This window comes from Chelonoidis abingdonii, chromosome 11, assembly GCF_003597395.2.
Source record: "Chelonoidis abingdonii isolate Lonesome George chromosome 11, CheloAbing_2.0, whole genome shotgun sequence".
Lineage (NCBI taxonomy): Eukaryota > Metazoa > Chordata > Testudines > Testudinidae > Chelonoidis > Chelonoidis abingdonii.
The window spans coordinates 21,362,727-21,382,490 of NC_133779.1; the positions used below are offsets into that span (position 1 = coordinate 21,362,727).

The window sequence follows — 19,764 nt, forward strand, 5'->3', positions numbered from 1 at the left end:
GCTGGAGGCTTATCTGAGTATTTTTGGTGGGAAGGGCGGTCAGGGGACATGGCTTCGAGACCGTTTCATCGCGTGTCAGGGTGGCTCATCATTCCCAGGCGCAGAAGGCAGCAGATTGCTTAAGACGCCGCTGCCTGGGTTGCTTTGCTCTCGAAGTGTTTGCTAACTAAAACACCCCTCCGATAGATAGGAGCGGGGTGCGGGAGAATACAGGCAGCCTCCTCTTCTGTTCTGCTTGCGCTGAATCACTATGGAAACAATCCTGCTGGTGTCTTTCTGGCTACAGAGCCAGGTCCCGAAAGCCCACAGAGAACGTCAAGAAGGAAGCCATTCCTTTCCTTGCCCAAAAAACAAAAACCCCAACCAAAAACCAAGGCATGAAACAGTCAATAACCAGGAACCAAGCAGGCTCTTGGGGGGCGGGGGGGTCGCTTTCCTGTTGCCCGATGTCAGGAGAGGGGAGCGAATCCACTTTCATATAAGGCCTGCTGCAAGCGTGCGTAGGTGATAGCCCCCTCCGTCCCCCACGCCGAGCACTTCACGATCACTCTTCTGGCTGGTGCCCAAAGCCCCAGAAGGCTTCCTGAGGCAGGCACCTGACTGGCGGCTGGGGTCGGTCTGCCATGGCCACAAGGGAGAAGCCCACCTGGCTTCCCTCGGGGATCCCTTGCTGCTCTCCCATGCTGCAGCTCCGCTGAGGGCCAAGGAATGAAAAGAGAAAGGGTTACCAGCATAATACTTCCTAGCCCAGCTGTCCTACCCCTGAGTCCTGTACCTTATCCTTGGAGGGTAAATGGATAATCCATCCTTCTCCCCACCCCACCCCGTCCCCATGCCGAGGCAGTATGAAGGCCACCCCCCCCCCCGTTTACTTCTGCACAAGGACCCGATTTCCAGAGAATATTTGCTTGTTCTATGAGTCAAGGTGTTAGCGGTAGCTTTCATCGCCAACCATTGCCTGGGAGGTGAAAGCTCAGCTGGGTTTGTTCTGCCGCTGACATCATCAGGGGGCAAATTTGCCAACTGGGACTGAGTGGACAATTCTGTCGGTGACGTCTGAGGCAGAAAGGGATGCGGCTTGTTCTTTTCGAGCTGCGCTGGCCTGCAGTTCTAAGAGGTGTGAAGACTTGAGAGCAGGTGAAGTCATCCACAGAGGCGAGAGAGGGCTATATTTACAAAACTACTTGAAAAGCTCGCGAGAGGAATACAAAGGGGCATGATTACACCTGGTTGATTCAAAAAAAAAATTTTTTTGGGTGGAAAATGCCAATTAATTGAAATTGAAACTTTTTGCTAGGAAAGTTTCAACAAATTTTCCTATTTGGAAAAAAAAAATAGGGGGGAAAAAAGCTTTGAAATCGTGGAAACCTGCTGTTTTGACGTTTTAAAAAGGGAGGTTTGAAGTGACTTTTTATTTTGAAATTGACATTAATTTGTCATTGCAAAAAAAAGTTAAAATCAGAATGAAAAATTGCAGAATGACGGAAAGGACAGATTTCGACTGAACCGATCCAAACTGATTTTTTTTTCCCCTGGCTGTTCCGTTCGCAAACATTTTGACTTTTCATCCTGATTTGGGACAGGGAAAATTGACAAAATCTCAAAGATTCTCACAGGACGGGAAAACTATTTCCAACCCTGCACTAGATGTAATAAAGATATACAAAATGATAAACGGGAAATAGGGTTGAACCCTTCCATTCATTTATCCATAACACAAGAACGAGGGGTCTATGCAACTGAGCTGGAAGGCAGCAAATTAAAAACCGATCGGAGGAAAAACTTCTCCACACAAGGCACAATTAGCCTGTGTAACTCGCTGCCACAATAGCTCATTTAGGACAAGGGCTTATGGTTGTGCGCAAGATACGGAGGTCACTGTTCTGGTTTATTCGGCACTGGCGAGGCCTCCGGTGGAATACCGAGTCCAGTTCTGAGCACAACACTTTAAGAAAAATGTGGAGAAATTGGAGAGACCCCAGTCACAAAAAATGATAAAAACTTTAGAAAACCCGACCTATGAAGAACAGTTCAAAGACCAGGGCCCCTTTAGGCTGAGGGGTGGGGACCAGATAACAATCTTCAAATATGTTATAAAGTGGGATAGTGATCAATTGTTCTCCATGTCCACGGAGAACAGGACAAGAAAGACGTGGCTTAGTTTTCAGCAAAGGAGATTTAGGTTAGATATTCGGGAGAACTTTCTGACGCTCAGGGTAGTTAAGCCCAGGAATGAGTTCCCTAGGGCGGTTGTGGATTACCCATCCCTGGAGGTTATTAAGAACAGATTAGACAACCAGCAAAATGGTCCAGGATCGCTTCTTGCCTCGGCTGACGGCTTTCCAGCCCAACATTTCTATGATCAGCAGGATTTGGGTGGGTAACGAGAACATGCAAGGTGAGACTCATCAGGATTTCCAACTAAGCAAGAGGTTTGGAAGGGATATGACTCCTCCGGCTTTAAGGCACGAATTGATCCCTAAGTAATAGTTTAGGAATATGGTTCCCGTGGGGTTTCTTGCTCCACCATTGGAAACAGGATATAAGACTGGCTGGACCATGAATTTCCCCATGGTCTGAGCACGACAACGCTTTTGAATGCCACCCTCTTCCATCTGAACAAAAACCGAAACGTGTACCTCACACAGTGAACAGGAGAGGTTTAGGGGGAAAAAAACCCCAAGCCCATTCATTCACCCATCTTTGTGACCCACACACCCCACTCACCTGCCCGCTGCTGCTGCAGCTAGCAAAAGAGTCCTCTTCACAGAGCCAGGAAGGTCTTGGCTTGGTCAAACTGCTTAGCAGGTCTCTTCCGCTTTGCAATTCTTCAGCTAGAGAGACAGCGGCGCCTTCGAGCCCTTCAGAGTTGGCTGGGGATCCGAATCCACCCCATTTCAGCCTCTTCAGCCTGTACAGGGCCATGCACACAGCACAGTGTTTGCAAACACATGAATATGCCCCAGAGGCCAGAACTGAGATTGGAGGCCCTGTACAGTAGAACCTTACAAACTGACCCCCCCTCCAGTGACAGTTTAATAGATTTCCAATGCCAGGGGGGACTATTGTATAACCCAGGCCAGAGACCTGCCTCGAAATATTCCCAAGAGCAGAACTTTTAGGAAAACATCCAATTTTGATTTTAAAATTGACAGCGATGCAGAATCTGCCATGACCCTGGGTCAGCGGTTCCAACAGATAGTTACACCCCCTATTAAAAACGTATGCCTTATATCCAGTCTGAATGTGTCTAGCTTCCGCTGCCAGCCATGGGACCGTGTTCAACCTTTCCCTGCTGGATTGAAGAGCTCGTTATTCAATATTGGTTCCCCCCTTGCAGGTGTTTGTAGACTGCAATCAAGTCACCCCAAAACTTTAATTACTCAGGTTGGAAGTTGGCCCGGACAAGAAGATTAACATCTGACTTCAAAACACAGGGATTATTTCATTATTACAAACATCTGAGGAGACAATTCCCCGCAGCAGAGGACCCCCTAGCACCACACAAGGGGATTATAGTCAGCCCTGCCTGGCCGCGGAGGGTGCACCCTGCTGAGCCCTCCGCCCTGCTCTCTGCAGCACAGCAGCATATTGCAGCGAACTCACCAACATAACCTCCTGACGCATTATGAATTGGGTGGCCACCCCTCCAGGATCAGCCTAGGGTCTCCAGGAATTAAACATTAACCTTGAATTCAAGATGTCATGTGATGAAATCTCCAACCAAAACTGGCACCCTGAATGATAAGGGAAAACTGACACCCGACCCCTCCAAACGCCCAACCTGGCCAAAGCTGCTTAGCTTGCCAGATTTAAAACCCACGATGATCGAGAGTTAATCAAATCAATTTAATTATAATAATCAAAAGATTAAATGACAGCCTCGAACTCAACAGCAACAAATGCAGCTTGCCAACGGCACGAAGGAGGGTTTGGGATTTCGGACAGAAAGAGATGCAGGCCTCCAAATCTTTTCTGCCCCATCACTTTGGTGGTTCTCAGCTTCAGTGACCTGGTTCTGGTCACCCTAGCTCCATAGACTATACGCTGAAATGTACGTCTGATTTTGTAAGCACATCGGTTTGAAGTGAGGTGTAACTTGGGGGGTACGCAAGACAAATCGGAGTATAGTAATCTGGAAGACAGACACCCACTTAGTCAGGAGGTTGCATTCGGTTAACGTATAGCAAGAGACTCCAGGAGCTCAACCGATTCACTTTAAGAAAGGGAAGGTACTCGATCGCAGTCTGTCCCGGACAACAGAAATTCAGCGCTGCAAAGTGAAGCTAGACAGATCCAGACAAGGCCTGCAAGTTTTATCACTTTACTTGGCCCTCCGCCTCAATGCCATTAGCGTTTTGCTGCATTGACCAACGCTGTGCTGTGCAGAAATAGAGAAACGACACAAATCCCACTCATTCCCCTCCCACAGACACCCGCCCACCTGCCCAATAAATTCAGCACCATACTGCTCAATGCTGCTTTGCCTTTTCTTCAAGTCCTCCAGGTGGTAACAGACCGACATCACGCTGCCGTTCGCCAGTCTCTTTTGTTTCAGCTGGCTGCTTCTCCTCCGACACAGCTCCCGAGGAGAGGGGAGCGCCTGCGGGATGGCCAGCACGTGCCAGGAACCTGCATCTGTCTGAACATTGGGCCTGTGGACGGCAGAGCTAGACCTCTACGAGGTAAAGAGAACATATGAATTGCCAGACTGGATCAGACCTCAGTATCCTCTTTTCAGAGGAAGATACAAGAACCCTCTTTCCCCTTACATTAGGTCTCATGCCGATCTCTAACAGAGATTGGCTCAAACAATGAAACGTGAGGTCTGCTATCCCTCAGCATTAGCTATCATAACTCTGAATAGTCTTCCCCTTATACATGGCGAGCCCCTCTATGAATCTTGCTGCCTTCTCTGCCTCGGTAACATCAAGTGGTAGGTGTTCCACAGGCTAGCAAGGTATTGTCTGGAAAATGGTTTATTTTGAACTATTTTGAATCCGCAAGGAGGGTGTCCCTAGGCTCTGTGTGACGAAGTGGGACTGTTCTTAATGTTTCCTCTGAATACTGTGTGGGTGCCTCAGTTTCCACTATGTGTTTCTTAAGTCTCCGGTGTGCATAAATGGCTGACACTCTGTATCCTGGCAACAAATGGCTGGCTGAGAGTCACGGTAAATCGCAGGAAGTGGGAGTGTCACGAAGTGTGGGGGAGTCAGGGCCCTGCACCCCTCTTCTTGGGACTCACAGTGACTCTCAGCCAGCCAGTAAGACAGAAGGTTTATTGGACAATAGGAACGCAGTCTACAGCAGAGCTTGAAGGCACAACCAGGACCCCTCAATCGAGTCCTTCTGGGGGTTCAGGGAGCTTAGACCCCAGCTTGGGGTTCCCTGCAATGCACCACCTAGCCCAAACTGAAACCAAAAAGTTCCTCCAGCCACTTTCTCCCCCCACCCCTCTGCCCCTCCTCCCTTTGTTCAGTCTCCCTAGGCAGAAGGCGTCATTTCTCCAAACCCCCCTTCTGGCTCAGGTTACAGCTCAGGGAGCTTCCTTCTTGTCCCCACTGTAACTCCCCTGCAACATTCCCAGGTCAAATCCGCCCTGCTTGCTGCTCCGTCACAGGCGGGTGCAGGGCCCTGACTCCCCCACACTCCATGACACTCTGTTTGCCAGAAGCTGGGAATGGGCGACAGGGGAAGGATCACTCGATTCCCTGTTCTGTTCATTCTCTCTGGGGCAGCTGGCAATGGACACAGGGCTAGATGGACCTTTGCTCTGACCCATAGGGATGTTCTTATTTCTTCCTTTCTATTGTGAACAGCGCCAAACTTTTCAGTCTCTCTCCATAGGAGAGTTTTGCCAGGCCTTAACCAATATCATGCCTGGAGCTGGGCAGGAAATGCTTTTCTTGTCTTGTGAGACTTTTTGAGATTTCCCCCCAAAAAATGTTCCCATTCCACATCAGGATAAAATCCAGACTTTTTGAAATGTTTCACAAAAAAAGGAAAGAGAGAGAGAGAGAGACCCTGGTTTGAGTCAACCCCTGCCATTGGCTCATCCACCTTAAAACCAGGAATCACCCAGGAACTGAAGCAATTAATAAACAATTTAAGTTGTCAGAGTGCCTAGATGCCAGGCAGCGGGAGTCCCTGCTCCAAGCTAAAAGAGATCACAGGTGGATGAGACGAAAAAGCAGGTCGTGGTGGGAGGCAGTGTTTTCAGGCCACGGTTGTTCTCTTATGGAAGAGGTGAGGGACTTCCATAAGAGGGTGAGGAGGGACTTTTATGGGCATGGTGACACATGGAGGATCTGTCTGCCAGGGTAGTCAAACAGTGCTCCATGAACGACACTGGCTGGGTTTCCTGAAGCGCTGTAAGGTCTGGTCTACATTGCAGGCCTACATCAGTATCATTCTGTCGCTCAGGGGTATCCACACCAGAACCAAAACCAGAGAAAGACAAAGCAGGCTGCTCCCTAAGTCAGAGCCACAACTCACTCCACCTCGGCAGGATGACTACTCAGGACACAGATGGCATGCTGCCCTACATAGGCCCCTGGCCTGCAAGCAGGACCAGACAACCCCTTAGGTGTCCATTTTTACAGTTTACAATCCACCACCGTTACCTGAAATCATCCTGCCCTAGCTGAGATCAGGAGATGTGCTCTCAGCTGTCTACCTAACCATAAGACAGGACTGCTGCTGGCCAAGCGTTTCCTGGTGCGGGCCCACTGCTGAGGCCCCGAAATGGTACCCAAATGTAGCTATACAGGAATATACCCCATCCTTGCCCCCTCCTAATAAGCATGCCAGTTGCAAATCGGCTCTTACCACCAGCTACATCCTCAATCTCACCCCTAACGAGCTAAAAATCAACTCCCCAAAGCCAAGAGCTTTCCTAATTAACAGCCGTCAGTGCTAAGTAGGGAACAATAACGCTTGGAGATGCAGTGAGTGCCCTACAAAGATAATTAATCAACGGAGCAGGGGAGAAACACACCTGACATTTTTAATGTTTTTTTTTTAAGTGAGATTTCCTTGTACGCCACCTCACCGCTTTGCAGGTGGGTGGGAGATTTAACCATCATCGGAAATGTCTCAAGGACTCGTAATCATCCAGATTGTTTTGGGGATTGAAATCCCCTGGCCTGGAGGTCAGACTAGTTCATCTATCGATCCCTTCTGCCTTTAAACTCAGTGAAGCTACGCAGCCACCTGCGGTTTCCCAGCTCAACCCTCGCCCTGGGTTCTGTCAATCCCCGCTTTGTGCCGGTGTCCACTCCCAACCTCTTTTGTCTGTCTTCTCTGTTATGGAGGCATCACATCGCTACAGTTAAGGTGAGTTTCGCACTTCGAGCTGGGATCTGATCTTTTTTATTATGTCTGCAACAAGCAGCTATGCCATGCACCCAACGAAGTGGGTATTCACCCACGAAAGCTCATGCTCCAAAACGTCTGTTAGTCTATAAGGTGCCACAGGACTCTTTGCTGCTTATGCCCTGCCTAAAATTCCAGCCCTTATTCTTCGAGGGAAGTGGTTGAAGATTTCCAGGCAAGTCTGTTAATTAGTTTAGGAGTTAACAATTAATTAAAACAATGTCCTTTCAGCAATGTATGCAGCTTGTCTCAGACTCCCTTTCATGTGTCCCTAATGATTTCGTAGGACACGGGCAGAGTTACGGCACCACTCAGGGAAACCGCCGTTGTGCGTTCACGCTGTCAGCTGCCTGCGCAATGCCGTGTTCACACTCGTGGCTCTTGCTCGTGTTCGCGGCGGTGGACTCTGGGCAGCTATCCCACAGCACATCTCTTCCTCTTCTGCCGCTAAGAGTTGTGGGAAGGCGGAGGGGACCATGGGGCATCCTGGGTCCTGTCCCAATGCCCCGTGATGCACTGCTTTGCATCCCAGCAATCCCTGTGCTTCCGTCTGCATTTGGCACCATCTTTCAACTGTTTGTGTACTGCGCGCGCTGCCTCTTCGGGCCGCCAAAGACCCAGAGTGCCGCCAGATGAGTAAAAATTAAAAAGGCGCCTCTAGCCAGAGAAGGGATTCTCACTGGGCGTGGGGCCTTCTTAGGCGCAGGACCCAATTCGGGGGAATTGGTGGAATGGGCCTAAAGCCAGCCCTGGTGCTGACCACTGTGGAACGCCGCTTTTGGGCTCAGGAAACAAGCACTGAGTGGTGGTATCACATCATCACACACGTCTAGGATGACGAGAAGTGGCTGCAGAACTTTCGCATTTATGGGACTGTGTGATGAGCTCGCCCCAGCCCTGCGGTGCAAGGACACGAGAATGAGAGCTGCCCTGTCATTGCAGATTGCACTGTGGAAGCTGGCTACTCCAGACTGCTGCCGATTGGTCGCTAACCAGTTCGGAGTGGGAAAGTCGACTGTTGGAGTCGTGTTGACAGACATCTGCAGGGCCATTAATTGCATCCGGCTCCGAAAGACCGTGACTCTGGGCAACGTGCGTGACATTGTGGCTGGCTTTGCACAAATGGACTTCCCTAACTGCAGAGGGGTGATAGATGGGATGCACGTTCCAATTCTGGCACCAGACCACCTCGCCACCGAGTACATTCATTGCAAGGGGGAATTTTCAATGGTTCTCCAGGCGCTTGTGGATCACCGTGGGCGTTTCACAGACTATTAACGCAGGCTGGTCTGGAAAAGTGCATGACGCACGTATCTTTCAGAACACTGGCTTGTTTGGAAGATGCAAGCAGGGACTTTCTTTCCGGACAAGATCACCGTAGGGGAAGTTGAAATGCCCATTGTGATCCTGGGAGACCCCACCTACCCCTTAATGCCATGGCTTATGAAGCCATACATGAGGCACCTTGACAGCTGCAAGGAGCGGTTCAACAACAGGCTGAGCAAGTGCAGAATGACTGTTGAGTGTGCTTTTGGCCGTTTAAAGGCCCGCTGGCGCTGCCTATATAGGAGGCTGGACCTGGCCGATGACAATATTCCTATGCTTATAGCTGTGTGCTGTATGCCCCATAATATTTGTGAAGGGAAGGGTGAAAGCTTCACTCAGGGCTGGACTGCTGAAGCTCAGCGCCTGGAGGCTGAGTTTGAACAGGGCTATTAGAGGGGCACAGCGCAGGGCCATAAGGATCACGGATGCCTTGAGGCAGCAATTTGAAGCTGAAAGCCACTCTTTTTTTTTTGTATGCTCGGGTGTGCAATGCTTGTAATGCTGGGTGGTGACTGTGACTAATGCAGACAATGCACTATGAAGGTTTAAGAAAATTACCTGTTGCTTTGCAGGGCTCTGTTTGCTTTCAATTAATGGAATAAAGATGCTTTCAAACCAACACAATTATTTTATTAAAAAACAACAACCAGAGGAGAGAAACAAACAAAAAAAACCCATCAGCACTGAGCGGGATGCGGGAAGGGAAGGTCTCAGGAGGAAGTGGTGTCCCGGGACGGTTAAAGATTTGTGTATATCCAGGTATCATATGCAAGCTTCTCCTCTGGAGCACCGTGCAGCAGGTACTGTACTTCAGCAGGGCTAACCTGCAGAGGGATGGGTGTTGAGTGCAGTGGGTACTGGGAGTCCGCAGTGCTGGGAGGACTGGAATGCAGCGGGTACAGACTGGAGCCAGGAGATTGACGAGTGTGTGTTGATGGTGTCTGGGGGCGCATGTTTTGCGACAGTGACTGCAGGGCAGGGCGGGCGCGGAGCGCTCGGTTTGCAGTGCTAGTATCGCATGGAGCATGTCCGCTTGGCGCTCCATAACGTATAAGATCTGCTCCGTGGCTTCGTTCTGGCATGCTGTGTTCTCCTTTCGGTCCCTTTTCTCACTGTCTCACCCCTCCTTCAATTCCTGTTTCTCGGCGGCGGAGTGCATGATAACCTCACGCAGAAAGTCCTCCTTAGTTCTCCATGGCCGTGTTATCATTCAGCCGGCGATAACAAAGAGGGAGGCTGGGCTCCCAAGGTCAGATCTGCGAAGACAAAATGCAACATTTTACAGGAGCAGTATTGTTTGCAACGCAGAGACTACTGATTTAAAACACAGCCACTAGTCACACATCTGTCACTAACTGCCTGACCCCAAGCAAGCACACATGAGCCACAAGACCCAGGGCCAGCTCCAGGGTTTTTGCCACCCCAAGTGGCGGGGAAAAAAACAAAAAAGCTGGGATCGTGATCAGCGGCAGCTCCACCGCGCTGCTTTCTTATTCGGCGGCAATTCGGAGGCAGGTCCTTCCCTCTGAGAGGGACCGAGGGACCCACCGCCGAAGAGCCCAACATGCCACTCCTTCCCCTTGGCCGCCCCAAGCCCCCCAGAATGGTGAGTAACCGCAGGGGCAGAGGAAATCAGTGTTTCAGGACCATACTGTATACTGGACACATGGCTCTCGGGGAGAACCAGCACTGTGTGTGTGTTGGGCGGGGGGAGGGGATAATCATTCCTGTCCCCAGATTTTCCACAGGCTATGTTCATTATGGCAGATATCTCACTACTGAGCGTGAGCAGGGACTCAAGAGAGGGTCTTCTCCAAGACTCCGCTGCTCAGACTAGGCATAGGGTGGTACATGCATCATACAGACACAAGCCTGCTTTCTGCAACCCTCCTGCCCCACAGCAAGTCGCTTCAGCGATTCCCAAAAATGAAAGCCACTTACCAGGGGCCTCCTCTCCTGTTTGCGCTTCACCAAACTCCCACAGCTGTGACTGGCTAGGTGCCTCCGGGGTAGAGAAGAGGTCCTGGCTGCATGCATCTCTGACCTCTGACTCATCCTCTGCCTCTGGGTCCCCCTCCGTATCCTCGTCCAAGATTTCCTCTTCCTAGCTCGGTCCACTCTGGACTGGCGCGCGAGCCACTGAAGTCTCCGCAGTGGCCTTCGCAGTGGAGGTGGGGTCGCCGCTGAGTAGCACATCCAGCTCTTTGTAGAACTGGCAGCTCGTGGGCGCAGCACCGGAGCGGCAGTTGCCGCCCACGCCTTGTGGTTGGCGTTCTGTGGCGCCTTCACTTTGACCCTGCACTGCTGTGTGTCCCGGTCATGGCCCCATTCTGTCATCCACCGTGAAATCTGTCTGTGGTTGTTATAATTCCGACAGCGGGAGCGCAGCTGGGACTGGACGGCCTCCTCTCCCCGAATGCCAATGAGGTCCGGCAGCTCAGCATTGCTCAAAGCAAGGGATCGCCTGGTGCACGGAGCAGGCGTGGTCACCTGGAAAGATGCGCTGAGACCACTGCATGTGTCACTGAGCAAGCAGAAACGTGCCAGTGTGGACAAGGCCTTAGCAACAGAATAACACCAAGTCTTCCCATGTCGTTAAACTGGGTGGAAATCATACGCACAGGCTACTATTGAAGACACTGTTGAAGGATTATCAGTCACTTTGACTGTCATTTAGACTGTAAACTTTTTAAGGCCAGGTGTTTGCATACTGCCCAACACAATGGGACCGGGATCTCACAATGGGGGAACCCAATCTCAGTTGAGGGGTCCATAGTTGGAGCATAGGCTGGAGCATATACACACGCACCCCAAAAAGCTCCAGCAAACTCTTTCCAATTGCACCTTTTCTGACAATCCTTCCTGTCCCCCTCCGCCGCCCACAAATCCAGAGATCCCAAAAACCATCACAGTGCCTGGCATCACCAAGCGAACGTTCTTCAGAAGGAACGGGCCGGGAAGGGGGGAATCTTTGCCCACCCAAATGATGGAAAGCGATTACCATATGTATAACTTCACATCGTTAATCGCGGGGCACGTCGTGTGCGAATGCGGTTACTGCGCTGACTGATGAGTGGGACTGTAGGGGAGATGGACGTCTTTTCTGGGGGTGGGGGGTGGCTGGAGAGAGAAAGCAGCAAAGAGTGGAGAAGAATCGGGAGCCTGAGTGAAGGTCCGTTGCGCAGATCAGTGTCAGCTTCTGCATCACTTCTGAGAGGACTGACAGCTACGCAGTCAGGTATTATTTTTAATGATGCCTGCCGGAAATAGATTTTATGCAAGCTCAGGGAGCAGCAGGAGGCCCGTAATTAGCATGCAAGGTAACATGAGTAATATTTTGAAAGAGAAGGGAATCGAGGGGCAGGGCTGGGTGAGGCCATAAAAATTTTGAGCAGCAAATATTTCATTGTCTTGGTGGCAAGAACCAGGAAGGGTAACCAGGGAGCGGATGCCCGCAGTGGGGGTTCTCCCACAACGCTTTGAGGAAATGAGCCAGATTCTGAGCTCAGTTCCATGGGGGTAAATCCGGAGTGACTCCACTGAGGTTGCTGTGGATTGACACCCGTGTAAACACGATTAGAAGCTGGCCCAGGTCGAATCTTAGCTGGCACGTGGCCACGGATCCTAGTGTGGCACGACAGGGCCGTCATTTCAATTGCAGCCTCAAGACGCCACCGTGATGCAAATAATCATAAACTGAAGCAGGTGTGTGAGGAGCACTCCAGTCAGGTAAGTAATCCATGACTACACTCAAAACGGGCCATGGAGCTGGGAGCAAATTAGGTTTGCAAAAAGCTTTACCAATCAGGATCAATTCCATTTGCATGTCCTTGTTTTTACACGGTATATTAGTTCCACTGTTGAGCGAATCATTAAAACACCCTCGTGCCTATGTGACAACGTACCAGCAGGGGTGAGGTTTCCCTGTATTCTTCCATCCAGTGCGGGCTGCAAAAGAAATAAATGTCATTTCAGCTGTGCATTTGCTGTTTCTTCACGGTTCCTAGAAGATGTTCGTTAGCAACTTGGAGAGAAAACAGATGCATTAGCCGCCGCCACCCGATAGAAAACATAACCGGAGGGTTTGGATAAAAGCGGCCACTCAGATCTTGGCATATGCTTTTCCAACACCCACTGCGATGAATTCCATCGTCTGTGCAACTCAGGGGTGCCCAAACGTCGCAAAAACAACAACACACCTCCCGGTGCTTAATTTGCATTGAATTTGCATAACTTCTAGGCCATTATGCTAATGACATCGAACCTGGGAACAAACGGGAGAAGCATGAATATACATGGCTTATCGGGAACAATATTCAAGGGATGGAGCGATAGGAAGCTGTCAGGAGCAGAGACGGTCTTTTTGTTCCGTGGTCGTGCAGCGCCCAGCACACCTGTCCGTGGCTAAGGCTCACAGGCACCCCTGCAACACAGCTAATAAACAACACATTTGCTTGTGTGTCATTGTTTCTAATACAACGACAACGAAACGCTCCAGCCGAAGTCAGGGCCCTGCTGGGCTGGGTGCTGTACATACACATAGCCAGAGGCAATCCCTGCCCTTGAAAGATTACAGGCTATCTGGGCAACAGAGAAGGGTTGGGAGAGGAAACTGAGGCATGGTGAGTAGCAGTAATTTGCAGTGGCAGAGCTGGGGCAGAAACCAGGCCGGGCTGATGGGAGTGGGGAAGGGGGACAACTACAATGGGGCACCCAGCTCAGGGGACACCCCCCAACCAAAATCATCTGTAACATCTGTGAAAACAAAGTGAAATGGGACAGAGGCCTCAAATTTCTTTCTGCAGGCCTGAGCATCAGCCACTTGCCTGCACAGTTTCCATTCCCCGAGGTGAGATGGTGCTTATCCAATGAGCAAGGCCAATTAGCCCCCAAAGGTTTAAACTGAAGAGAGCTGCATCGTTTCAAAACCACCCAGCAGGGAAGCTATTGTTAGAATCCGCCCCGGCACTGCTGTATCATAGCGAGGTGCGGGCATGAAAAGGGTTATGTAACAGGGTCGAGCTCTCACCAAGATATAATAAGGCTGAGCGGAGGGATGGAAAAAGCTGGCTGAGGCGTAGGAAGCGCCACGTTCCCTACCTTGGCCGCTGGCTAAGCTCGCTCCAAAATTCATCCGCGTTGTAAGACGGACCTCGCTGATGGGTGGGGAGCTCCGTGGTGTCGGCTTTTGGTTCATATCGGCTGACCATCTTGGACTGCCTAGAAGCCAGCCAGCCAGCAGGCATGTCAAACAGAACCGTGGGTCTCAAGCCATTTATCACCAGGGGCCGGATATGTGGCCCGCAAAGCGTGACCTGTGGTTGAGAACCCCACCTAGCCCCTGCCCCATAAACCCCTAGGCTCACTTGAGAACCCGTGAAATAGCAGCCAACAGGGGAAGAGAAAAGGAGAAACTCTCAATATATTTAAAGAAATCCCAAATAACTCTTTACCTGTGTTACTCATCAAGATCCAGCCATCAGTCCCCATACACCTCTGCCGTGCCACCCCCATATGTATCTATTCCTATCCATCCACCCCATGGGAACCCCTCTGACTAGCCTCCTCCATACACATCTGTTTGTACCTATCCACCCGCCTGCGGAGATGAGACAGGCGGATAACGCACAAGCTGAAGGACCTTGGGAAGTTGGGACCCGGAGTTCCCAGCACTCGAGAGTCAGGATTATTTACAGCTATAAAGCACGGAGAGGAGAGGCGCATTGCAGCTTGCTTTTATTCCAGCTCTCTCGCTAATGCAACAGGAGTTTCTTCCCCTTCTGCGCTGTGAGAAAATTAACCTCATGCTGTTTCCTCCCTCCTGTTTCCTCCGCCCGTGCCAAGCTAGGCCCAACTCCGTTTACAGACAGAAGATTCTTGAAAGGGCAGCAATCGGACCCTGAAATCAGTCTGCCTTTGCCAACAGCCAAACACGGCATTGTCGCAGAAGGGAAATAATTAAGCGGATAATAATGATGGTGATTAACGACCCAGGTTCTTTCCTGCCCGAGCGGCAATGCTAACACGCACATCCCTAATTAACAGAACTGGAAAGGAGATGGCACAGAATAACACACAAGCAGTATCAAGTCCATGTCTGAAAATTTGGAGGCAACCTCAGTGCCTTAGTTTCCCCGGGGGGGGGGAATACCTCCCTCAGAGTGCAGTGGTGAGGATTAATTGGCTCATGCTCGTACAGTGCTTTGAGATTCTTACAGGCTGATGAACTTGTCCAAGAGAAGTTGCAACCTCTTTAATCGAGCGGAGAAAGGCATACCGAGAAGCAACGGCTAGGGGCCATTTCTTGTCTACACTAGGAAAGGTTTCCCAATGTAGCTACACTGGCAAACTCGCTTAGGGTACGTGCGTCTTAGGGTGGCAAAAACCTTCCCCTGTACCGCGACAGCAAAAGTTTTCTAGAATGGACCTGGCCTGGGAGTTAAATTCAGACAAATTAAAATTAGGAACAAGGCAGAAATGTGATTAACCACTGGAGAAAACTCCCCAGGGCAGGGGGTGGATTCTCTGTCTCTTGAGATGCTTTACTTATTAGGCTCAATCTAGAGGTTGAATTCTGCCCACTGTGTGAAACAGGAGTGTCCAATGGGTCCCTCCCTTCTGGCCTTTGAATCTATGAACCATGTACTGCTGGATAAAAGCAAACACGCAGGTTATTAAGCCAGGCAGAGGAAGAAATTTTAAAAGCCGACCTGTAGCTAAACAGAAGTGCAATATCACCCACCCACCCCAAGGACAAAGGTACGGCAGTGGCGTGAAGCCGAGAAGATAACGATACTTGGAAAACGTGCCTTTCTCGTGCTATTTCTTTGCTTCCGGTAGGGGAGTATTATTGTGGGGATCATTAAGTTTAATAATGTTAAATCATGAAACAAAGAGAGCTTTTACACGGTGGCGACGGCGAACCCTGGCTCACGTTGCCCGGTCACTCGTTGTTCTTGAATGCGAGTTACGCAGGCGGCTTGCACTAGTCCTTGAGCTGACAAATTAAGTCCACGTCCTTTGCACAAGCGTCTCCTAGCATGGCTCACACACGCGAGTATTCTTCCACTGCTGGAGGGGGATGGGGACGATGGGCCCGCTTGCTGGAATATGAGGAACGGAGCTGGAGGAAGAGGGTCAGGTTTCAGGGAGAGACCCATTTGGGGGTGACCCCAAGAGTTCAGCAAGACAAGCTGGGTCTAAGGCCTAACATGCAAACTCTGGAGTCTCGTTTAAAAGTGGCGGCTCCGTACTTTATACTGCAATTGGAAAAGGTTCAGGAAAGGGCAACCAAAATGATGAGGGGTCTGGAACGGCTTCCGTATGAGGAGAGATTAATCAGACTGGGACTGTTCAGCTTAAACCGAGACGACTAAGGGGGGATATGGTGGAGGTCTATAAAATCATGACTGATGTGGAGAAAGCAAATGAGGAAGTGTTGTTTACTCCTCCTCAAGTAACACAAGAACTAGGGGTCAGCCAATGAAATGAACAGGCATCAGGTTTAAAACAAACAACAGGAAGTATTTCTGCACCCAATGCACTGTTAACTTGTGGAACTCCTCATCACAGGATGTTGTGAAAGCCAAGACTATAACAGGGTTCAAAAAACAACTAGACCAGTAAAAAACAGGTGCTTAGTAAAGTTGTGTGTCTAGCCAAAAAACTCAATGAATCTACGCTGGAAGCTAGAAGGCAATCTTTTTAAAAGTGCTTGGATGCACCTACCCAAGTGTTAATGAAATTCAGGAGTCAGGCCTAAAAATAATGATATTGGCTTAAAAACCATGAGATTTTAAAAGTCTGTTAATAAGCATTAGGACTTATCTGATATCTGGTTTTTGGTTTTTTTGACCCTTTAGGTCTCACATTTTTCAGCTGTTTTCTGCAACCATTAGGACCAGAAATTGAGCTCCCTTAAAAACTGTAAAAATTAAAGCTGAGCTTTGTATGTTATAACATGACTCCAGGAAGTGGGGCTTTAAGAGAAATATCAACTATTGTGAGACTCGTGATAACATCCTGGGAACTGATGATGCTGAAAGGGGGTGGGATTTCTTAGCACCGACTTCACTGTATTTCAATACGCTGTACGGTGATAAACAAAACTCATCTCTGCCACCTGGTGGAAATATTTCCCAGTGACAATTAGAACAACTTTTTTTTTTTTAAACACTTCCTCGTCAGCTGGCCAGATACTAGACAGACACATATCTGTCTAGATAGACAGAGCTGCAGGTCACAGAGAGAAAGAGAGGGGTGTGTCTAGAGACCGACAGACAGATCCATCTATCCTCCCATCCCCAGATACATCTACTGATTGATCCCTCTAGCCATTCCCTCTGTCCATATATTTCTCTCTCTCTCCATCTCCATATCTATCCATTCATCCCACACATTATCTATCAGCCATCCCCATCCACCCCCTTTCTCTATCTATCCATCCATCCTCATCAATCCCCTCTCTCTATCTATCCCCAGCCACCCCCTTTATCTATCTATCCATCCATCCTCATCAATCCCCTCTCTCTATCCCCAGCCACCCCCTCTATCTATCCACCCCCTCTGTCTATCCATCCCCAGCCACCCCGTTTATCTATCTATCCATCCATCCTCATCAATCCACTCTATCTATCCCCATCCACCCCCTCTATCTATCCACCCCCTCTATCTATCCATCCCCATCCACCCCCTTTCTCTATCTATCCATCCATCCTCATCAATCCCCTCTCTCTATCCCCAGCCACCCCCTCTATCTATCCACCCCCTCTGTCTATCCATCCCCAGCCACCCCGTTTATCTATCTATCCATCCATCCTCATCAATCCACTCTATCTATCCCCATCCACCCCCTCTATCTATCCACCCCCTCTATCTATCCATCCCCATCCACCCCCTTTCTCTATCTATCCATCCATCCTCATCAATCCCCTCTCTCTATCCCCAGCCACCCCCTCTATCTATCCATCCCCATCCACCCCCTCTATCTATCCATCCCCTCTGTCTGTCCATCCCCATCCACCCCCTTTATCTATCTATCCATCCATCCCCAGCCACCCCCTCTATCTATCCATCCCCAGCCATCTTCCTATCTCCTCTTTCTATCCATTCCCATCCACCCTCATCTATCTATCCATCCATCCTCTCATCCCTCTATTCTATCCCCAGCGACCCCCTCTTTATCTTATCTTATCTATCTCATCTCCATTTTCCACCCTACTCTATCTTTATCCACCCCCTCTATCTATCCCCTATTCCATCCCCTCTTTATCTAGCCACCCCTCTATCTATCCATCCCATCTATCTGCAATCTACCCTATCTATCCACCTCTCTCTTATCTATACATCCCCAGCCACCCCCTCTATCTATCCACCCCTCTATCTATCTATCCATCCCCCATCCACCCCCTCTGTCTATCCCACCCCATCTATCTATCCCCATTCCACCCCCTCTATCTATCTATCCATTTCCCATCCACCCCCTGTCATCTATCCACCCACTCTATCTATAACGATCCCTCCCATCCACCCCCTTAATCATCCGACGCCCCTCAATCTAGCCATCCATCATCCAAATCCCGCCTATGCTATCCACCCCTCCTCTATCTTATTCTATCCCCATCCACCCCCTATCATCCACCCCTCTATCAGTCTATCCATCGCCCATCCGACCCCCTCTGGGGGGTCTTTTTTTATTCCCCAACCCCCTATTTTCTATTATTTCTTTCCCCAGTCCACCCCCTCTATCTATCTATCCATTCCCCCACCCCTCTATCTATTCCACCCCTCTATCTACTCATCATTCCCATCTCACCCTCTATCAATCCACCCTCTATCTATCCAAGTCACATCTATCCCAAATACCAACCCTATCTATCCACCCCTATTATCTACATCTATCCCATCCACCCTATCTATTCCACCCCCTCTATCATCATCCATCCCCATCCCCCCCTCTGTCATCAACCCCCTTACTCCGATCCCCAGTCCACCCCCGCTATCTATCCACCCCCTCTATCTATCTATCCAGCCCATCCACGCCCCATCTATCTATCACCCCCTCTATCTATCTATCCATCCCCAATCCAACCCCCTCGTATCTCATCAACCCCTCTATCTATCCTCATCCATCCCCAATTCCCCTCAGTATCTATCCACCCCTCTATCTTCTATCCATCCCCATCCACCACCTACTAGTCATCCCCATCCACCCCTCTATCACTATCCATCTCCCAACTCACCCCCGTCATCCTATCCACCCCCTCTGTCTACCCCATCCACCCCCCTCTATCTATCCCATCCACCCCCTCTATCTATCCACCCCCTCTATCTACCTATCTATCCCCATCCACCCCCTCTATCTATCCACCCCCTCTATCTGTCTATCCCCAGCCACCCCCTCTATCTATCTATCTATCCCCATCCACCCCCTTTATCTATCTATCTACTTATCTATCTATCCCCATCCACCCCCTCTATCTATCTATCCATCCCCATCCACCCCCTCTATCTATCTATCTATCTATCCCCATCCACCCCCTCTATCTATCTATCCATCCATCCCCATCCACCCCTCTATCTATCTATCTATCCATCCATCCCCATCCACCCCTCTATCTATCTATCTATCCCCACTCACCCCCTCTGTCTGTCTATCTATCTATCTATCCCCATCCACCCCCTCTATCTATCTATCTATCTATCCCATGACTTTGAGAGCAAACACACAAAACTCACTTGAAAAGCCAGGTTTCCCCATTTAAAAAGATTGTGATACAAACGACTCCCTCTGAATTTAACCTGTTTTATGGCAATTAGTTAACATACGTAGCAAACGGGCCGAGGGGCGTGCAGGTCTCCTCCTCCATGCCTGGCCGCTGCTGCGATGGTCCCCAGGGATTTCCTTGATCTCCCCAGTCGTGAGGGCCCCCTGCCACCGTGCTCGGTGGTCCCCTTAATCCTGCAGGGTGCAAACCAATAACACTGGGTCACATGTAACTCAGGGCTGGCCATGCTCCTTGGCACCACCCTGCCATGCCCCCGTAATGACCCTTCCCTTGTGGG

At 50.0% G+C, this 19,764-nt stretch overlaps 1 protein-coding gene across 1 annotated transcript; it reads right to left on the reverse strand.

The window, feature by feature from the left end:
• Window positions 1-497: 497 nt before the first annotated feature.
• On the reverse strand, window positions 498-19,764 carry INCA1 (inhibitor of CDK, cyclin A1 interacting protein 1). Its single transcript, XM_032762948.2, has 6 exons — window positions 19,528-19,764; window positions 13,801-13,920; window positions 12,606-12,648; window positions 4,470-4,678; window positions 2,728-2,911; window positions 498-694 (listed from the first exon to the last, which is right to left on the reverse strand). Exons 1-6 carry the CDS (start codon window positions 19,566-19,568, stop codon window positions 545-547), a joined length of 747 nt encoding a protein of 248 aa, XP_032618839.1. The 5' UTR covers window positions 19,569-19,764; the 3' UTR covers window positions 498-544.

What these genes read in the sequence shown, in the direction of transcription:
- INCA1 (XM_032762948.2), bottom strand. Translation starts at nt 19,568, where the DNA reads ATGGAGGAGGAGACCTGCACGCCCCTCGGCCCGTTTGCTAC. An exon ending in GAGCTTAGCCAGCGGCCAAG is followed by an intron (nt 12,649 to 13,800) that starts GTAGGGAACGTG and finishes TTTCTTTTGCAG; the next exon opens with CCCGCACTGGATGGAAGAAT. An exon ending in AGGCAAAGCAGCATTGAGCA is followed by an intron (nt 2,912 to 4,469) that starts GTATGGTGCTGA and finishes GGCCCTGTACAG; the next exon opens with GCTGAAGAGGCTGAAATGGG.